General features: G+C 50.5%; 1 protein-coding gene across 2 annotated transcripts in view; it reads right to left on the bottom strand.

The window, feature by feature from the left end:
- The window catches only part of Phactr3 (phosphatase and actin regulator 3), a 238,434-nt gene that overhangs the window by 15,568 nt on the left and 201,211 nt on the right, over nucleotides 1-21,655 (bottom strand). For both annotated transcript variants that reach the window (XM_059262050.1, XM_059262051.1), the window contains exon 8: nucleotides 18,595-18,748. In XM_059262050.1, coding sequence (XP_059118033.1) covers nucleotides 18,595-18,748 — 154 coding nt within the window. The remainder of the gene's footprint in view (nucleotides 1-18,594; nucleotides 18,749-21,655) is intronic.

Below are 21,655 nucleotides of genomic sequence, written 5' to 3'. Positions count from 1 at the left end.
CACAAGTTTATGCACAATATATAAAATAAAAATTAAAAATAACAATAACAACAACAAAACCAGGTCACAGCATGTCATGCCTGTAGGTCACAACATCCCATGCCTGTAATACTACCACTAGGAGGTGGAGACAGGATGACCCTGGGGCTTGCTGGTCAGCCAGCCAAGCTGAGTCAGTGAGCTCTGGATCCAGTGTGAAACCCAAAAAATAAAGTGGAAAGAGATGGAGGAAGACACCATGGACCTCTATCCTTCACACACACACACACACACACACACACACACACACACGCACACGCACACGCACACGCACACGCACACGCACACGCACGCACACACACATCGATGCAATGTCCTATTCAGAGAAGAAATGGAGGAAAGAAAATCAAGTTTCCATAAACAGCATACATTTATGCAGGAGCTCAGACACGACCTCATCAGGAGACCGTGTGAGAACTGCATTGCTCCACCTCCTCAGTCATCAGGATGACATCAGCAGCTAATGCACCAGGCCCCGAGGGATGCCATCGCATCATGGGGCAGATGTTTCTTGAAACACAGGAAGGATTCTTGGTAAGGATTTGGACAGAAAGAGGCTCTTTCTTCCCATCCAGAGTCTTTGTCTTCCAGGAAGCAGTCTGAGCACCTTTCCAACAAGATGCTTCATGTCTGTCCATGTGCCTCAGCCCACATTCTTGGGAGCAAGAGGGGACATTCAAGTGGAAGGAGCAAGTCTTCACTGCTCAGGGGCTGGCCCTTCATCTGCAGGACACTTCCCCCAGGGCTCAGGACTGAGCCCTCAGCACTGACCCTCCATGACCCTATCCCAGAATCCCCAGAGGCCCCAGGGATGGCTCTGCCAATGGCTGCCAGGCACCCCTGCCCTCAGTGAGGAGTGGTGGTGGCAGAGGAAGAGGAAGTTTGTTCGGGTCCAGGTGATCGCTGAGCTGCACTATGGCTTCTGTGAGGCTCGCTATTTCCATTTGCCTGACACAGTGGCCCTCCCATCCTGTGTGAGGAAAGGGTGTCTCCAAGCTGCCCCCAAAGCCCAGGTAACCCCTCTCCCCTTGCAGCAGGAGTCAGGGCCCCTGAGGTACTAGGACTGGGAGGGTCCTGCTTCCAGTCACATGGCACCCAGCATGCAGAGGCCAGCAGGCCAAGAACACTTGCCTCTCTAGACGAGTCCCAGGCTACCTGGGAGGCGTCAACCTGACCTTAACACGTGGGGCCCTCCCGCTCTGCTCCCAACAGTGACCACATTGAAATGGTCACAAGTCCCCCCTAAAAAAGGAACCCCAAAGGGGCACTAGAGAATCCTCCAGGAGGAGACTCTCAGGTCCTCAGGAGATGCCTGAGACAGAAAGCAGTGGCACTGGGGGCACCTGGCTGGGGAGGAAGGACAGGTCACCCACCCTTGGGACCTCACATGTAAACTGCCTGTGGAGAGTTATTTCTTCTCAGGGAAAAAGAGGAAGTTCTTCTAAATGCCACCCTCCAGGTTCTGACTCTGAAGGGAGGATTGTACCGTGTGGCGGAGAAGCCAGGGCAGAGCAATGAGTGTAAGGAGGTGACTGCCAAGACAGCACCACTGGCTGAGTGTTGAGACAGGCCGGGCCTGTCAGCTCAGAGGTGACTTACTAAAAGGTATATGCACGATCCCCTCTTGTCCCCACGCAAGGGGTGCAACAAGGCACAGACATGGCTCAAGCTGGTCAGCAAGGTGCTGCTGAGGACAAAGGGCAGAGGGCAAAGGGCAGCCTATACCTGACCAGATCTCTGCCACCCTGCTTGGCCCTCTGGTCTCAGACAAGGCTGAGACTAGCCAGGAGGAACCAGCACTGACCCACAGTGGCCCAGGTCAGGGCCACCAAAGCACCTGTGCTCACCCACCCTGGACCTAGAGTCCCTGAAAAGCCCCACGCCTACCCACTCCACACCAGGAATCCTGGGAGGAGGCCAGGCAGACGTGCACCCGACTAGCAGAAGGCCCTCTCAGGAGCAGTGCCCCAGCCCTGCTTGCCATACCCTCCCTGGTTACCTCCCGCTTCCTGTTCTCTGCTGCCTCCTTCTCTGGCCTTTCTTCTCTTGCTCTGGCCAACTTACTCTTTGCCTACCATAACAATAAACCATGACCACAGTGTGTAATAAACCTCGGAAACAACCATGTATCTCACTCACATTTCTGGAGTCTGGGAAGAATAAGCCTAGGTACCAGTGGACTGGGTACCAAGCGCATTCACTCGCTCACACATGGAGGGAGGGGCGGTCTCCCTGGGGCCTCTGATAGGAGGCTGTGACGGTTCGTCTTCATTGTCAGCTTGACTGGATTTGAAATCATTTAGAAGATACACTTCTGGGTGTGTCTGTGAGGATGTTTCCGGAAGTTTAACTGAGAGGGGAAGGCATGCCCTGAATGAGGGCAGCACCATCCCACAGGCTGCGGTTGTGCGAAAGGAAACAGTGAGCTGAGCACCGGCATTCATCTCATGCTTCCTGACTGTGGACGCCGTGTACCAGCCGCCTCACACTCCTGTCACCATGACTTCGCAGCGACGGTGACGTGCCCGTGACAGTGGACTGGACTTCCATACTGTGAGCCGCAGCAGGACTTTCTTTCCTTAACTCGATTTGGTCAGGTGTTTGGCCACAGCCACAAAATTAACACAAGCACCAATCCCTGATCCCCTACGAGACCCTAATTACCTTCCCAGAGTTCCACCCCAAACACCACCGCACCAGGGGGTAGGCATTGACGTATGAGTGTGGAGGCATACACACAGTCAGAAACAATGCTCACCAAGCTTGCTCCCACCTCATGACTTCTGTGCATGCCATTCCCTCTGTCCAGGAGACTGACTCCAGGCCTTTGCGAGGCTCAGAAGAAAGCAGGCCAAACCCCGCTACTCCCACCAATACACCTGGTCCTCTCATCACTGTTGAATGACCACCAGCCGGGGTCAACCCGTGGACAGACCCAGGGGAGGTGCGGAGCTGGCCACAGAGGGATGCAGCCCTTCCCAGGGGCAGGGACTCTGTCTCTCACTACCAATCCTTATCCCCTATGACAGCCACTCTGCAGGGGAGAGTGACCAGGACCCTGCTGTTGCACATGGTCTCAGGCATGTGGGACACAGACAGCCTGCCCTATGGAGCTGGGCTCTTTTCAAGTCCTGCAGAGGCACTTGCAGAGTGGCAGAGGGCAGCAAGCTTGGTACAGTAGTGCTGCCAAGGAGAGGGACAGAGTGCCCAGCCACAGCTGACGAGAGAGGAGATGGGACCTTCCACCATCACTGCTTGAGAGTGTCAACAGGGTGCCCCCATCATGGCTGCAAAGAGTGGAGGTGGGACCTTCCACAGTCATTGCTTAGTCCCTTCCTACTGGGGACATCCCTGTCATCACTGGTAGGACCGTAACGTGGGCCATATAGGTACATTCTCCCGTGGTAAATTTTTGTCACTCTCCTCCCTCTTTCACACACACACACACACACAATGTCCACTATGGTGAAGGTACAGCGTGAAAACAGCCAGAGCCTCTATGTTGGCCCTGGTGTGGAAGGCTTGACAGACAGACTCCAGAATAAACAAAAGAGCATAACAATGAGTGGTCATGGCCAGCTCACACCATCTGCAGAAATCTGTCAGGGGCTGGGGAGATAGCTCAGTTGGTGGGTCATGGCAAGCTCACACCATCTGCAAAAATCTGTCAGGGGCTGGGGAGATAGCTCAGTTGGTAACACCTGACATTCAATCACAAGGGCCTGAGTTCAGATCCTCAGAACCCAGGTATGCTCATCCGTTTACTACCCAGTTACCTGCTGGGAGGCAGAGACAGGAAGATCCCTAGGGCATCCTGGGCCCAGCCTAGCCTCGTTGTTGTGCCCCAGGCCAATGAGAGACCAGTCTCAAAGGAGGTGAGTAGATGGCATTCCTGGGGGGCACCCAAGTTTGGCCTCTGGCTTTACACATGTGCACACATGTGGTCACAGCTACACCCCACCCTACCCACACACTCACAAAGAAACCTGGGCTCCACCCAACCTTTGCCTCAATACTGGCTTCTCCATGAATTAATGGTAGAGTCCTATCTGTCCTTGAACGGAATTCCTGCTCATCTCTCTCTGAAGGTCAGAGTTGAGCAAGTTAGAGATCTCAACCTGAAAAGGTGGTCACCTCCAGTTACCCAACCAGATACTCTAGAGCTGAGGGGCAGGATCCATAGCTACAATCCAGCCTACACCAGCTGCCTCAATGGAAAGCAAACTGTGAGCTTAGTGTGGAACCCCAGTGGGTTCCTGAAGAGTGGGGGACTCTACCCGTAAACACAGCTCTGAAGGGGGAGGGAGTCCATCTGTGGACGCAGCTGCAGACATGCTTGAGAGGCCACGCTGAGCTCAGAGCCTGTCCTCTCCCAGGTCCAGACCTGCATGCCCATCCCTGCCTGCCACAGATCCCACAGCTCTGTCCCATCATCCACAAGTGGCAGCGTCTGTTCCCAGCCCTGCGGTACCAGCTGTGCTTAGTGCTGGAATTAGGTAATTTAATTAAGCTTTCTGTACATTGACTGCCTGATTTACTGTGGTTAGAAAAGGAACATGTCATTTCTATGAAAGCCAAGTGGAACACTCTGGAGCCAGGGCTAGGAAGCTTCCAAGGCTGCTGTGGGGTGAGTGTGGGGCTGAGTGTAAGGATGGGTGTCATAAATGTCCCGGGGAAATCTGTGCAGACTGCTCTGGGTGGCCATGCTCTCACACCTCTTGTGGAAGATGTGTCAAGGCTGTTCCCACTCGGAGCTCCTGCCTCGAACACTGGGTGTGTGGCTGGGTAAAGCATCTGAAGCAAGGACAGCCATGTGTGATTTCATGTCCTAAGCAACCTAGTGACAGATCTCCAGGGCTTGGAGCTGAAGCGGGGCTCTGCCCTGTAGCTGTATGCAGCACAGAGGGCCACACAAGGACAGTCAGGAAGTCTCTGTGGCTAAACTGAATTGCAGTGGTGATGGAGAAAGGGGGTCTCAAAGGAGGAGAGGCACCACTGGTCCAGCTGTCCAGGGTTCTCGGAGCTCCCACATCTCCTTCCCTCCCCAGCTTCTCCCAGACACCCACATCCTAGGCAGTACATGAAGATCAAGGTGAGTGTTTATAGAAACCCCACAGGCCTCCTAGAACCAGCTCTGTAGAAACAGCTTCTCCCTAGCTGTGAGACACCGCACACCTTCCCTTGTCTCTCTGAGCCCCTGCTTTCTTGTCTGTGAGCACTTAATGATAGCATTTGCACCTGCGCATTGAGTGAAATGAGAAGGCACACGTGGCTTCAACAAATGTCAGCTTGAGAGCATGACCACGGTGGCCATGCCTACAGGTTTAAGTCTCAAGGCCCAGGAGAGCAGGGCTTTGCTAAATTCAGTCCCAACAGGTGGAGGTCACATACCCATATGCCCAGCTCCAGCTAGTTAAGGGACCTCACCTGGGTTCTCTCCATCCAGGACTTGCAAGCAGGTGGCCTCCAAACACCTGTCACCTGTCCCTGGGGTTTGGGAATCATGCTTTAGAGACATGAATGGCAGCTGGTGGCATGCTATACCCTTTTTTCCAGACACACTATGCCATCCTCTAGATTCCCAATTGCATGGAAAACTATAGCAAGTGGCTTTCTGCAGGACTCAGGGGACGTGGACACTGCACAGATACTGAACCAAGGCTCTGAGCCTCTCCTCTGCTTGGATGTGCTCAGGCTCTACCTCCTGAGCTCCACGCACAGGCAGGCTCTCCCTCTCTGCATACTGTCTATCTCGTTCAGAGGGATAAAGCTTTGCATCTGTTCTAGGCTTATGCTCCAGCTAAACTCTTCCCCTGAAGCTCTTTATTCTTTGCTTCCCTCCACTCAAGAGCTGAACAGGTCAGACCCTCCCAGCTCACTCACTGCTCTGCTGACCTGGGCGGGCCTTGCCTTCCCAGACTGCACCACTCACCTGTCCTTCCAGACTGCTGCCTGCCTCTGTCCTGCATACACACACATATACACATGCACACACACCCACACCCCCCCACACACATACACATACACACACAAGCATATACACATACTCAGACATGCATGCATAGACACACACGCATACACACACTCGTACACATGCTCATACACAAGCATATATACACTAATACATACACATACATGCATACACACAGAGAGAAAGATTCTTGTCTCCTGAATTCCTTTGCCTTTCTGCAATAAAATCTTATGAGAGTTTTAGGGGTTGGGCATGTAACACCATTACACAGTTCTTGAGCATGAACGGTGTAGACGTCTGCATCACTATCAGACCTGGAGGAAGGAGTGGTGATCTCCACAGAGGTGGAGCAGGAGAAGGAGCCAAGGCCATGGCAGGACACCCGGGTGAAACAGACCTGAGCTCAGTTTGCTGGAGATTGCTGATCAACAACTGGAAGTCCCAGCAACCAGGCTTAGGATTGCCTGGGGTCAAAGGTCAGCCAGACTTCCTTCCTGCATTCTGACATACAAAAATGGAGGTACTGAAGAGAGCCCTCCCAGGGCGGCCAATGGCTTGATGCTAGCTTCCTAACCACGCCACTACACCCTTGATTAGACCAGCGTCTGCAATGTCCCCCCTCTGCCCCCTCCCTCCAGGCGGGGGTGAGCACATGCTTCCTGACTTGGCTTCACATATGGGCTCCATCCCCTCACAGGTGGGACCCTGGGCATCGAGAGGACCAGTTGCCAGCGTTGCCAAGGTGCTTTCTCTGCCAGGAAGATGCACCGGGAGTGAGTATGGCAAAGATGAGGGTGAGGCTGTTGCCGAGACAATGGTGACGAGGAGGAAGAGGATATGATGAAGATATTGATGAAGACGATGGCAATGTTGGAGAGGATTGGACACTGAGAATGTGACAATGGAAGCAAAGCTGAAGGCCATGATCACCAAGGATGCTCACGATGTCATAAAGGTTTGGCAAAGACGGCCATAGGCACCACACTCACTCCAAATAACTGGGAAACCGTGTGGCTTAGGTGCTGCTCTGGGGGTTGGATTCCAGCTAGTGGGCAATAGACTCCTCTCTGTCACAGTGGAAACATCCTCAGACAGACTGGGGATGGACACAAATGCCCCGGACACACTAGACACAGTGCTCCAGCTAAGATGGCACTGTCCTTGGCTACAGGGCAAGGAAAGTTAGGACAACACAGTGAGGGCATCTCAAGAAAGTGGCTCACACTGCCCGACTCCTGTTCTCACCACCTCAGCTTATTGGTTTTCTTCTGCAGGAGTCCCCGCAGAATCCTGCCCACAGCCTGACCCACTTTACAAGGAGGGAAGTGAGCACCTGCTGTGGAAGAACCAACATTCCTGATCAGCTTTTGTTGCCTGAGCCAAGCCCTACTCCTCAGCACCACACACAGACTCCCAGCAAACTGGGATCTGAAGGAGGGGGAGTCACACTGCGCCCCCTTTCAGAGAAGAGAGTGGGGACCAGGTGAGGCCACACACTGAGCTGACCACGCTCCAGCATTCGCTGAGTAGATTGCTCACTCCCAGACAAGAACACGCTGCTCAAAACAGAAACACAAGCTGGGCACGGTAGCTCACAGCTGTGACCCCAGATCTCAGGAGGTACAGACAGAAGGATCAGAAGTTCAAGAGCATCCCCAGTGAAACTGAGGCTACCTTGGGCTAAATGAAACCCTGTCTTATAAGATAAAATAAAATTAGAAAACTCAGAAACAGAGAGGGAGGCAACAGCAAGGGGTTGGGGCTGGAGAGTGTGGTGGGTGTGAATACGAACAAATGCATTACACATGTGCATGCAATTGTGCCATTACCATTAATAGATGCAAATAAACTCACATACATGCACACTAGCTCATATCCATGGATTCCAATGTGTGACCCCAGGCCAACTACAGTCCATATGTGCTTTTGAAAATTCACACAGAATCTCAATATTTAAATGAAGGATGTTCCATGTAAGTTTTTCAGTTTATATAAAGAACTCCCAAATGCTTAAAAATTCAGTAACAATAAACCCTGTTTTAGCAGTTAGGAGGGCTTATTCCTTACTGCTCTTGAAGACCAGAGTTCAGTTCCCAACACTTGCATGGGGTGGCTGACAACCCCTGTAATTAAAGGGGATCCTTCTTCTGGCCTCCAAGGGCACCTGCATGCAGATGTACACACATGCACATATAAGTGTACGCATGCATGCACGCATGTACACACACACACACACAGAGACAGAGACAGAGAGACAGAGACAGAGAGACAGAGACAGAGAGACAGAGATAGAGAACAAAAACTTTCTAGTTAGGTCTGTTGCCCACATATCCATATTAACAAGTAAGAAGTATACACCCATTAGAGACTTGAGGTTCACAGCTCTAACACCACTTCAGTCTAACAGGAAGTGTATCCATTCCAACCTGGGTGCACCTCCTACAACTGAACTTATCCCTAGAGTCCTGTGTGTGTCCACTATCTGTGTCCACTGAAAGCCCAAAATATGCTTCTGAACACACCAGTCACATGCCAAATCTGTAAACAGGACCCTCACACCTCAATGTGCCTGAAAACCTGCCACACAGAGGAAGGTATTCATCCAATGCACATTCATTCTGTAGAACTCAATTCTTGTCCCTTCTGCCTGATGTACCCTAGTAATTCATCCTCTTTCTCAAAAAAGTATAAAAATCACTTGACTACTCATGTCTGTCCATCCACCTACCACATATCTACTCACCTGTCTACTTATCCATTTGTTAATCCATCCATTCTTCCATCCATTTGCCACTCATCCATCCATTTGTCTATCCTCATTCATCTGTCCATCCATCACTCTATATAGCCACTTAAAAATTATCTACTCATCTGTTTATTTTTTCAATTGTCTTTCCATCTACCCTTCCATCTAACTGTACAACGATCCATCACCCACCCATCCTCTCAACCTTTTTTCCATCCAGGTACCATCCAACTAGCCAACTCATCTTTTGATCCCATTTCCCAAGCATAGTCTATCCCACCCATCTATTGGGCAGGGATTATCTGGGAGCCTATGTTGTTCTAGGCTCTGAGAAATAAGCACTGAGAAAGGTCCTTCTTTTAGTAGTCTACTTCTCACATGGAAATCAGGTAAGCTAGAGGACAGCCAGGGATGGGCCAAGACCAGGTACTGCATGCAGACGAAGGAAATGGACTCCATAGGTACCAGGTTCTACTCTTGTCTGTACCCAGCTGCTGACTGGCTATAAGAAATCTTTACCAGGTTCTCAGATACAGACAGGATTACAAGGCCCATCATGCAGACACTGAATGCTGTAACGCACATTGTGCTCTCGTTATAAACCAAGTGCACTGGCCACACAGGGCCCATGAGAGGTGAAGTTCCTTAAGGCATAGGAAACCTCTGCCCCCTCAGGATGCATGGGGCTCCTAGAAGATTCTCAAGTACATAGCTTTGAAATGGAAGGTGCTGCTTGCAGCTTTAGGGCCACTGTGCACCTTTGACAGCACCTCACCCTGCCTGACTATAGTCTTTCTTCTTCCTACTGATGAGACTCTGGTGTTGAGTTAGCTGTTTGTCCAAGAGCTACTTGGAGCATAGAGAGTTCTTTATTAGTCCACTCATTCACTGTTTGAAAGTCCGTTGGATGCCTCCATCCTCCTAGAAAATGCAAAATCCAAATCTCAGGAAGTTGTATGCACTCTTCCAAGGAGTGCCTTGCGTGCTATGGTCCATGCTGGGGACATTATGCCTTCCCTGATAAAGCCTAAACAATAACAAGGACCCTAAGGACCCCTTGGCATAGCATCAGGTCAAGCTTGTGAGCCCTGGGCCTTTGATCCTGGAGAACTCAGTCCCTAGCCCCACATCCACCATTGAAGAACATCTCAGCCATGCAAACAGAAGCACGTGGCTCCTCCATGGCAAACCTGAACTCTCTACTCTCTCAGGAAAGCCCCCTGATTGGATCATGCAGGCTTCCAGGACAAATCAACAGGCATTTCCTGGGGCTGTATTTTCAAAGGAAGCCAAATGCCATGGTTTCCAGGAGATGGACAGTTTAGTATCCAGACTACCCTGGAGCTGGTTCTGGTCCCTGCAGGAGCATGAACAGCCACCACCCACTGTCCATCATCAAAGTAATGATGCTAGACCAGAGTGAAGATGCTGTGGTGGGAGTCAGCCCACCAAGTGTGCGAGGAAATGAGAAATCTAACAAATGTCAGACTGGCCCGGAGCCCTGATCTCCGGCTCAGTCACCTGCATAGCTTCATTTTACTCGGACGGAGCGCCCCAGCCATGCCAAACGCCAGAGCCCCCCACAGGCCTGTTTTCCTGCCCCTCATGCAACCTCCCTCAAGCTTCCTTCCTCCTTCCTACATTCTCCTCCGGCACAGGCCAATCGTGTCCCCAAGCTGGAAGATCCTCTCCTCTCACCACTGTTCCCACTCCTTCTGAGTTCTCATTCTGTAGCTACGGCCTCTACACTGAACTGCTCCCTCCCGGACAGAGGCTCCTAAGTCTCAGGCAGCTGCTAAAACTTCTAAGATCCACAAGGCCCCTTCTGAGGGTTACACCAGCAGTGACAATGGCTGAGGAGAGAGAGAAAGATGGAGGTACAGGAGATATACACACACACACACACACACACACACACACACACACACTTTCCAGGAGCATTCTGTTAGGACTCTTTGGGTAACCTGTCATGTTTCTCAGACCTTGTTTCACAACAATGTACCAGCTACAAGGACCTACTTAGAATACCAAGTCCCCAGGAGTATAGAGGGAGCAGAATCCAGCTAGCATGCCCAGACTGAGGGTGTTACAGGGAGCTGGGACAAGGTGATAGAGACAGATTGGAGCCATGCCAACTGGGGTAGAGGGTGGACTCTGTAGGATTAGAGAGAAGACTCAGCAGTTACGAGCACTCCATCCAGAGGACCTGGGTTTAATTCCCAGCACCCACATGGCAGCTCACAACTGTCTATAACTCTAGTTCCAGGGGATCCCACACCCTCACAGAGACAAATGTGCACATAAAATAAAAAATAAAAAAATAAATATTTGTTAAAAAAAAAAAACAAACAGGTCTCTCTGGGGCAGTGACATTAAGCTGACCAGAAGCAGCATGTGTATACCTGGAGCCCCAGGAAACTGTCACCTATGGACCCCTCCAGCAGTTACCCTTGATCAGGCAGGCACAGGCCCTGCTGCCCACAGGCCCAGCACTTGACCATATACCTTCCTATTCATTGAAGTCAGGCCTGAGTATCACACCTACCTCTGATGCCCACTGTCGTGATACTTTATCTGTGATTCTTCCTACAGGCTAATCTTTACCCCCTGGAGCCTTCTGCAGGCAGCTGGTCCATCTAGCTGGTCCACATGCAGTGGCTTACTGATATCTCTGTGAATATATCTGCTCATGCTACCCACTAGCACCCATCGGCTGAACACTGCAGGAACTTGAACTTTCTGTAGTTGGGTGTACACCATGACAGGCATTCAGATGCAAGGGCATTTGAAATGGTTGGGTAACCTGGGCCCACTCTCCTGCGCCTTCACCTTCTCCATAGTGTGGACATCACATTCTGGCTGGCAGCTATGGGTCCACCGGGGGTACCAGCCTCCAGAAGGAGGACACTGGTGGCACGGTGAGGCCATATTACACATTGTCACCTGTGACTTGCACTCATTTCTCAGCAAGAGGCAAAACAGTGTTATGCGATGCTATGGCATTATTAAGGGCAGGTACGATGTCCCACACCATGCTGCACTGAGAGCAGGTCCCAGACTTGCAGATACTGGTAGACTATCCAGGACACAAGGATGTGATGTTACCAATCCTATTAATACAGCTGTATCAGACTATGGATTTTGGACACAGGACATCATCAGCTGCCTGAACATGGGTGTGTGCAGAGCTCCTGAAGCCTCAGCATCAGCAGCTGCTTGGCGGTTAGGAGTTGGGCACTGAGGTCAGAGATCCTACTGAGATGTTGTGGCCATGACCTGAGTCCTTTCTTCCTCCACAGAGCATGAGAGGTGCTCCCCCGCAGGGCTGTGGTCAGAGCTGAAGGCCACCGGCACCATGCCAGCCTGTAAGAGGACTGCTGTGGACACAGGCTCAAGTACCAAGCCCCAGTAGCACCAGTACCCTGGCAGGACCCAGATGATCCCCCGCTTGGCCTAGTACAGACAGTGTCTCTCCTCACAAACACCCGGGGGAGGCTGTCTCCAGTGTGTTCTGTTGCGAGATCTTAATGTGCACTGAGGCGAAAGCGTTGAGCGTGGCTGTCACACTATGTCCTGCTCCTACCGAGCACAAGGACAGTTGTGGGGTGTGAAGCCACCTCCCAACAATGTTTTATTCCCATAGGACATTGAACTGCAGAAGGAGCATTGGAGAGATCAAAGGAGAAGCCAGCGTGTGCCTGGGCTACACATTCTATACACGTGCAACACCCATGTCACTTGTGAGGATGCAATGTGGAAGCAGGAATGGATGGTGTCCACACTGCAGTGAGAAAGGGGACCCAGAGAATCCAGGACAACTTGACTTGAGGACGCTTCTCTCTTCAAGCCTGGACTTGGGGTTCCCTACCACTCCCGTCTACACAGGCTGTCCCAGCTCAGGGCTAAGATGGTGTCAACCTTGTAGGCCTGCTCTGGGGATGCATCTCCCAACAGAAATCACTGCAGTTTTCACCTGGTGTTGAACTTAGTACAAGTTATGAACCCGGGAAGGCTCAGAGACAATACTGGACTAGCCTATGAAGGACAGAGTGGCCAAAGCCCACAGGGAAAGATCAAAGTTGTTTGTTCTGTGAATAACATTCCTTTATGTCTCCTTGGAGACTCAAAATGAATGACTGAGGACTCCTGTCCCTTCCACACCTTCTCCTGCCCATCTGCTCTCAGCTTCTGGGGTGCGGGTAAGTTCACATGTATTAACACAAACGGCCATGCAGCTCAGTGGCGAGCCAGGGAGGGTGACAGCCTGGCTAGGCTGGGCACTGTTATTTAATCCCCTATTACAATTGATATGTCCACACAGCACTGCTCAAGCATTACATTTAAGATCTATTATGTAAGTGTCTTGTAAAGTGGACAGGAGAATCCCTTTGTTGTTACATAATGTTTATGTGCACTGTTACCGGGGTGCCTCCTCCACACATACCTTTAGGAAACCTCACCACCCTCCATCCATGATCTCTTGGGGTCCACTGTAGTATCAGACAATTAGTTCACATTTGGGTCTGATTCCTCCCTTTTTTTTCTTATTTTTTTTTCCTTTTTTAAAAAAACACATCTTTTTTGTTGTTTTAAATATTTTCAACACTTGGCATTACCATTTTGAAACATTTTTACATTTTACACAAACAATCCGTAAAAAGAAAATATATAAGCCTCAGTTATATTCCCAAACCATCATTGCTGCCTTATCTGAACTGTGAGGTTCTTGAAGCCAAGAGTCTCTTCATGCTGGGAGAGAAAATATGCTGACATTTCTATCCAATGCAAAGATGCCACATCACTGTTGCCCATGGACACCCGGGCAGGGCTGTAACAGGGAAGCCTTGGCCTAGAGGACGCTGGACAACAGAGCGTCCAGTACACTGACATGGCCCCCATCAAAGAGGAGGTGTTCCTATGGAAATCTTCAAATCTAAAAATAGACTTTGAAACTATACACAAAACTGTGTCCATAGCAATAAACAGAAACAAAAAGCGCCTACACCAGGAGCTTAAACATAGTGCACACTTCACAGGACAGAGCACACTAGTCACAGGCAGCTGTACACTTCGCCCTGGACTTCTTGGTGGACAAAGCAATAAAGATTACCACAATTAATTATAAAATGTGCATTATGCCAGGCGGTGGTGGCGCATGCCTTTAATCCCAGCACTCGGGAGGCAGAGGCAGGCGGATCTCTGTGAGTTCAAGGCCAGCCTGGTCTACAAAGCGAGTTCCAGGAAAGGCGCAAAGCTACATAGAGAAACCCTGTCTCGAAAAACAAAAAAACAAAAACAAAAAAAATGTGTATTACCCTTCAAATAGCAACAGGCTAAGCAGAAACACAGAGCACTTTGATGCTAAAGCTCAGAGGATCATCTCCAGGGGTCTTAGGGAGGTCACAATAGAGCACGAAGTAGCAGTGACACTGGGGGGCAGAGCCTGTTAAGGTACCGATCCTGGGGAGACGGTTCAATGGGTGAAGCATGTCCTGAATAGGCATGGACCTGAGAGTCCTCAGAACCCACATAAAGCCAGACACGGTGCACATCAGTAATCCCAGCACTGAAGTGAGATGGGAGGTGAAGACTGGTTTGAGACCAGCTAGCCTGGTGTAAATGGTAGCAATGGCAGGAGACCCTGCGTCACACAAGGTGGGGACAGCACCTGAGGTTGTCCTCAGCTCTCCACACTTGCACTGTGGCACGTGCTTCCTCCATGTGTGTCATACTCACAGAAACACTCTCCTCTCTCTCTCTCTCTCTCTCTCTCTCTCTCTCTCTCTCTCTCTCTCTCTCTCTCCCCCTCTCTCTTTCTCTTTCTCCCTCTCCATCCCCCTCCCTTTCTCCTCTCCCCCATCCTACCCACTTAGGAGATGAAAGGAAGTTCTGGAGGTCTGCACTTCACATGCCTCCTGAGAACCAGATAAGAGAACCAGAAAGCATGGGAGGAACAATTACCCACCATTAGTCCCTGCCATGTAATTCTGGAGACACCATGGACTTGCCCTGTGAAGGGATGAGTGGCTAAAGGCCTCAGTGCACACCCTACACCCCACATAAAGGGGATACCACAAAGCTGCTGAGTTTCAGAGCAATATTGCTTCTTGTCTCCTCCGGACTGATGGCAGAGACCACATTGCTTGGCCACACCCTTCCCTGTGAGTCTAGTTGCTTCCAGTGGGGGCAGTGTCGAGTTTAAGCTTGTTAACACAACTGGCCACCTGGCTTGGTGGTGGTGTGTTCATTTTCCTCATAAGAAAACTGGAGCTATGCAGAGTACCCACCCCAGGGCACGTGTGCAAGCCTTCAAGGAGATTGTGAGTACACAGCACCAAACAAGTAAAATGGACTGAGCAACAGCTACCTTATGACCATGGCTGTCTCTGAGGCTGATGCTCACAGGACTAGATTTAAAGCGCCCATGGTGAACTGGGCTCACACCCTTTCAAAGTCAGGGCAGGAGAGAGACTCGAAGTCTGTTAACAGTGTAACCTCTGCCTATGCGGTGGATTGCATACTCCAGACAGGACTGGCTTTTGAGCAACTAGAAGCAGCAGATGTTTTTCCTGTTAAGTCTAGATTACATATTTCCAAAGCCCTGTGACCATGGACTCAAGAGCTTGCACCATGCCTGGCCTCCTTTGCAGTCTCAGCAGAATGTGTGACCACCAACCACATCATCCGGCGAGGTAGCAGTGCCCAGTTTACACACCACCCTTGGGAGCATTACACAACCCCCCAAATGCTGCAGAGTTCTGGTGAACAAGGTGAGAGGCAGCTGGCTGGTGGTGCGAGTGTGCCTGGCACTGTTTTCCTTGAGACCCTGCGTTCTCCGTGGGTCCAGTGGTAGCAGTCTGTTCTGGATGCAGCAGAACACAGTGTACAGAGAGAAGTCAGATCATTTAACTGCTGTGCTCATGTGCTAAGTGCCAAGCCCTGGAGGAGGCTGTTGAGCTCTAATCAGCCTCTCACTCAGCCCTAGAACAAAGGCCTCCCCCGAGGGAGCTGAACAAGAAGCCATACAATGTATCACTCCAGAGGCGCCTGTCCAGATCTGGTCCCAGGCAAGACATCGACTAACTGTCTAGGCACAAGGCTGTCATGTGCTCTAAGGCCACTTGGGCTACTGGCACCCGTGGTCCTGTTTATTCAATTCTCAGGAGGCCTGCTGGGGGCTTCTACAGCTTGTGCCTATGACAAGCAGCCCATGAGGATACCTGGCCACGACAGTAGCAGTTCTCAGTCAGTACCTCCTGCCAGGAATGTGATCTTGTTCCTCTTAAGTGACCTTAAAAAAGCTACCAGCCCCCAGTGTCCCCACTTTACAAAGTGGGGGGACCCCTGGCCATGGCTGAGACAGGGCATTGCCATCTAACTCTACCTTTCTGAGGACATGCTCACTTCTGGATATTTTCACAAAGTATCTCCCCATCTCTAACCTATGTGGGGGGGAAGTTTGCATCCCTTCTACTGCCCCCTAGGGGTGTAGACATCTTTGCTCCAGACACAGTGTTTTGGCCAGGGCTCTGAGCACACCCCACATGAAGCCGAAACCCACAGAAGACAGCTCCGCGTGGTGACTCAGACAGCTTACCTCTTGATGCCTTACTGTCCAGCATGCTTCACAGGAGGCTGGCTGGCTACTCCGTGACTGTCTGATTCCTACGCCCACTTCTCCTCCCACAGCACCCTGGCAAGACACTTCACCCGCTCACTCCCCAAAGTGTAATAAACAAGAAGTGAGGGCACCTCGCAGTCACTCCATAGCTGCCAGGATTACTTAGATGGAAGCAGATAAACTTAACTGGCAGCACGCAGTCAGTATCTGAGAGTGACAGCCAGCTCACACTTGTGCCTCCAGGGCTGGGGAGATTGAGGCAGGAGGGTCCAGAGTACAACCCAAGCTACAATATGAGACCCTATCCGTGGTGTCTTTATACTTAATGTTTTTGAGGAAGGTGTGTGGACAGGACCAAGGGGGCACTGTAGTGGGTGGCTGTGTGAGCCGTGCCCTGAAGCACTGCTCCTAGGGAGGCAGCTGTAGCTGTTACACCTGCCCATGACCTTGAGGTACCTGCTCCTGGGGCACGGTCACTGGGGACCCTTAAGACCTGGGATGCATGTATGCCCTCTCTCTTGGATACCTTGTGGTTTTGGATGCTGAGATCTTGGACTGAGCTGTTCAGCATGGGATATAGCTCAGCTTTCCTGGACCCTACAATAAATCTCCCATGGTTGTGAGTTTACCCCCAAATAAATCCCTTTGATCATTAAATAGACTCCGTGGATTAATCACATTAGGGCACACAGGCCTTTGCTTGTGATTTCCAGGAATCACACTGGGAATTCACACTGTCATGTGAAACCAGGACTCTGCACGCTCACCCACATGCATTTGAAGGGCAAGCTCAATAACCCTGAAGGAAGGGATGGGCATCATCACAGACCTTCACCCCTACAGAGGGGACCCCAGCTTCACTGTGGGACCCAGACCAGGCCTGGAGGATATGAACGGATGGGAGGCAAGGAGCATGTCACTCAGGGAAACCCCAGAGCACACAGAAGATAAAAATTTTAAGATTTTTGAAATAGCAAAATAAAACACTATGGAAACCCCAAACACTCTTGGGAATACCATTGATGGTGTGTTGCCATGGCAACCAGAGGCTGAATTATTCAGCAGTGGAATGTGGAAGGTCCTAAGATGGCACACAGGCAGAGGGCTAATTAGACTGTTCCTGCAGGGAAGATACAGAGACACCAGAGGCCACCTCTAACCTCCAGGGGAGACTCACAGTCTGCTGCTCTCTGTATCTAACTCTGGAATGCTTTTCCATTTTCAGAAGTAGTGGCAAGTAACTGAGAAAGCTACACAGTATCCTACAGTCTAAAATTAGTATCCAGTTCTGTGAGCAGAGGGGAATCCCAGTCCTAGAAATTCCCAAACCAAGTAGCTCCACAGCTTCCAGGCCCACCCTTTGCAGCTAAGCTGTTCACAGCATCTCTGCAGCCCCACCCTCCACAGTCCCACTCCTGAGGTGCTGTGCAGCCCTACTGTCTGCAGGTGATTGACAGCCCTGCCCTCCACAGCTCCACCCTCTATAACCCTGCAACCCTGCCTTCTGTACTCCAAGACCAGGCAGTTCCCCTCTGGCCTGACACACAGCACAGTCTGTCCTCACCCAGGGTGAGTGACTACCTGGTTACTGAGCAACTGTCACCTGGTGGCCTTCAGGGACTGTACGACATCACTTTTTCTTGTGGGCCACAGACAAGACCTTGAGGAGAGCCTGGCCCCATCTGTGACTTAGTGCAGGAATTGTTAGTGTATTCCTCATCTTGTAGCACATAGGAAGTGATGCACATTCTGTCTCCCAAAGTGTGACACTGTATGTAGACATTCATGTAAGTATAGCTTTTCCCAACAGACTCAGATGATCTAGCAAAGCTGGACCCATGTTCTTAGAGGGAGATAACTAGGTGGAAGCTATGTGGGGTAGTATGTAGCCAGTCACACCACAGAAAACATGTCCTCAGCAATTTGGTCCAGGCCCTCCGTCCCTCCTTCACACATCTCCCTTAACTCATGCAGATCACTAGTTCACCTTGGGGTATTTTAGGGATAACTGAGAAAGTTTTGATTGTCCCAGGGAACATGAAGGCAGAGGCCAGGGATGCTGCTGAGCCACAGGCACACGGGCAACCCCAGCAGAGAGCTATTTGTCCCCATGCAGTGTCAAGGGCTGAATGACCTTCTGCAGACCCTGCATCTATCTATATGCCCCGCCCAGCACTGGGCAGAGGCCTCTGCGTTGGTCTGCACATAACCACTTACTTGGATAGCTTCATTTCTATCTGCTGTCGGATCTCCTGCCTCTCCTCATCAGTCCTCCTGGGGAAGATGTTCCGGTCCTCCAGCTCCTGCTTGCTCGGCCGGTTCCTCAGCTTCACCGCCAGCAGCTCCTTCTTGCATTTCCTTGGCAACGTTCCTGTGAGACCCACCAGGATGAGAAACATACCTTAGAGGACGGGCTTCATGTAGCCTTCAGTGGATGCAGTCAGGAGTTTGGACTGGGGACCAGGGGCCGAAACCGGAAGACCCACACATGCTACACTGTGTTGCTTTCCAGAGGCTCGATGGGCAGGACAAGGTGCATGATGCCACATGGTGGGTCATTAGGCCCCCATTCAGGGGTCACATGCTCCACAGTAGGGATTATTCAGGAACTAGACACTTGGGTGATTATGGCCCACATTGCCTTTCAAAGCCATCTGCACTTGGGCCATGAATTACAGAGAAACTACCTGTGGTGGCTGTGACTCCAGCCCTGGGTAAAGCTGACTTCTCACCCCGGGGCCTTCCACTTTCTAACCACATATGTGTACTTTCAGTACTGAGAGCATGCCACCCAAGCTCCTCTCCCTGCCCCCTGCCCTGCTGACACTGCTGATAAATGCCCTCTCTCTGGATGGAGGACACCACTGGGTCAGTCTCCATCATGACCCAGCACCCTGTCTGTCTTCCTTTGACTGACATCTCTGTTAACCGCTGGTCATCGTCTGTCTCCTTCACTAACTAGACTTTGGTTCAATGACATCCACTCTCCTCTGAGAGACATGTGGACACCAGAGGCACACAGTGAAGAATACTGCAAGGGCATGAATGACCAGGCTGGCCCTGGGTCTGTCTGGCTGAGTTGCATCTTAGCATTTGTACATGCTCATGCACACCATAAACAACACTTAGGAAATAAACAGCCTGAGACAGAGCCAGCACACACTGTGCAGCAGAAACACAAAACAAGCAAATATACAGAACATGATCCTTTAAGAGGAATTTGGGAGATAAAACACAAAAACAGTACTCTGCTGAGGTCTGAGTTTCTAATGGGAAGTTGTTCATCACATGCCTTAGAGAGAAAGAAAAAATTATTGCAAGTCACTTGGGCATGGATTCCAGTCTGAGGCTGCTTTACCAGCTTTGCCAATGATGGCATCCTGGATCTGTGGGCTCACAGTCTGAAGAAGCCACACACAGTTTTAGTTGGTGTTTCTGCCCATTATAAAGGATGCAGAAGCTACAGTGACTTATTGACCTTAAGACGTTTCAAGGATCTAGGGATGAAGCCTTCATGAATGTCAGGGGCTGCCCCCTAGTGAAGGAAAGATGGCCATTCTCTGGCCACTGCAGCATGTTCAACCACAAAAGTCCACTGACTGTGTGGCATCCTCATATTTAGTGCGGTGTGTCTTAAAGTCACTGTGAATGTCTGTAACACGAATCTTAACAGGTCTTATTAATAAAAAACAAACCTGGAGCCAGGTACTGGGGTCAACACTGGAAGATCAGAGAAGCAGAACAAGCCACAGCCACCTCACCTCGCCAATTCCTCAGCTGATCCTGTTTCCTCAACTGGAAACCTCTGAGTCCTTATTCAAATGGATCTCAGCTGCACCGCTTCTCGAAAGCCTGAAAGCTTAACCAGCTCTAGTTCCTGGTCCTGACGCCTTATATACCTTTCTGCTTTCTGCCATCACTTCCTGGGATTAAAGGTGTGAGTCACTATCCCTGGCTGTTTCCAGTGTGGCTTTGAACTCACAGAGATCCAGATGGATCTCTGCCTCCCAAGTGCTAGGATTAAAGGCGTGCGCCACTGCCACTCTTCTTCTGCTATGGCTTGCTATTAGCTCTGAACCCCAGGCACTTTTATTTATTAACATACAAATAAAATCACATTTCAGCACAAATATAATATCACCATAAATGTCTTAGTATCATCACTACAGATGTAATCAGATTTGTTCTTAACTGAGAGGTCCTCTCACTGATACATCCGGCCAGAAGTAGAAATTTTCCCTGCATGAGATCTTTGTGAATTAGAAAGTAGTTCTTATCTGGGTATGCCTGGTCTCCAGGACCACCACAGGACACACAGTAGGTCCACAGCAAGAACTTCTGGCCTGCCTTCACCAAAGTTTAAGCTGGAGGCTACCAGAGTTTGCTATTTAGCACTCAAGTGGCAATAACAACAAAAGGGAGACTCCAGAAAGAAAAATCTACAATCAGGACTCCTCGTGGGTGTGAGTGAGCTTCTGTCCAACGGGGTTGGTCATCAGGAACGTATCTGGAGAATAGACTGTCTACCAGAGAGCAGGAAGTGAAGGTTGAGAAACAAGGCAAGACTTCCTGTCCTCACAGTTCCAAGAACTCAGGACCACACCTACTTCTTCCTAATCTTTGATCTTTGATCTAGAAACCTTACTTTTAGGGAGCCATCCCAAACCCCCTCAAAACAAATCACAGAAGTGATAGGGAACAGACAGGACTCTCTCATATTCAGTAGAACAGTTCTGTAGTCTGTGCTGTAGACGGGACTTTCTCACACACTGCTAGTGTTTTGTTTTCTTGGAGCTAACCTCTAACCCAGAGGGTGCCTCAGGAGGAATTTGAGGCTCCTAGGCAGGAGTGACAGATAACAGTGAGGAAAAGTGCCTAATAGTTTTAGTTCCCACTCAGTTTCCTAGCTGATGGGTGTGGCAGACCTTTGCAATGTTAACCTTCTGTTACCCAACTCTCTGAATAAAGCACAGCTTATAGATTCAATTCCTGCCTCTGCATCTGCTTCCTGGTGACAGGCAGCATGGCCTCTGCCTGCCAGCTACACAAAAACATAAATGGAGGCTTCTCTCCAATGAGGTAGGTAGGAGGCAGCCATGGCTGGGCACCTGTGAAATCACGGTACATATTCCCACCTGTGTTCCTCTATGCCAATTCAAAATGGCAGAGACGCGTGCTGGATAGTTTTATGCCAACATGATGCAAGCTAGAGTCATCAGAGAGAAGGGAGCCTCAACTGAGAAAATGCCTCCATAAGATAGGGCTGTAGGCAGGCCTG

Source organism: Peromyscus eremicus, chromosome 4 (genome assembly GCF_949786415.1).
Source record: "Peromyscus eremicus chromosome 4, PerEre_H2_v1, whole genome shotgun sequence".
Taxonomy (NCBI): Eukaryota; Metazoa; Chordata; class Mammalia; order Rodentia; family Cricetidae; genus Peromyscus; species Peromyscus eremicus.
The sequence above is the reverse complement of the archived record's forward strand: the minus strand, read 5'-3'. Positions and strand labels throughout refer to the sequence as shown.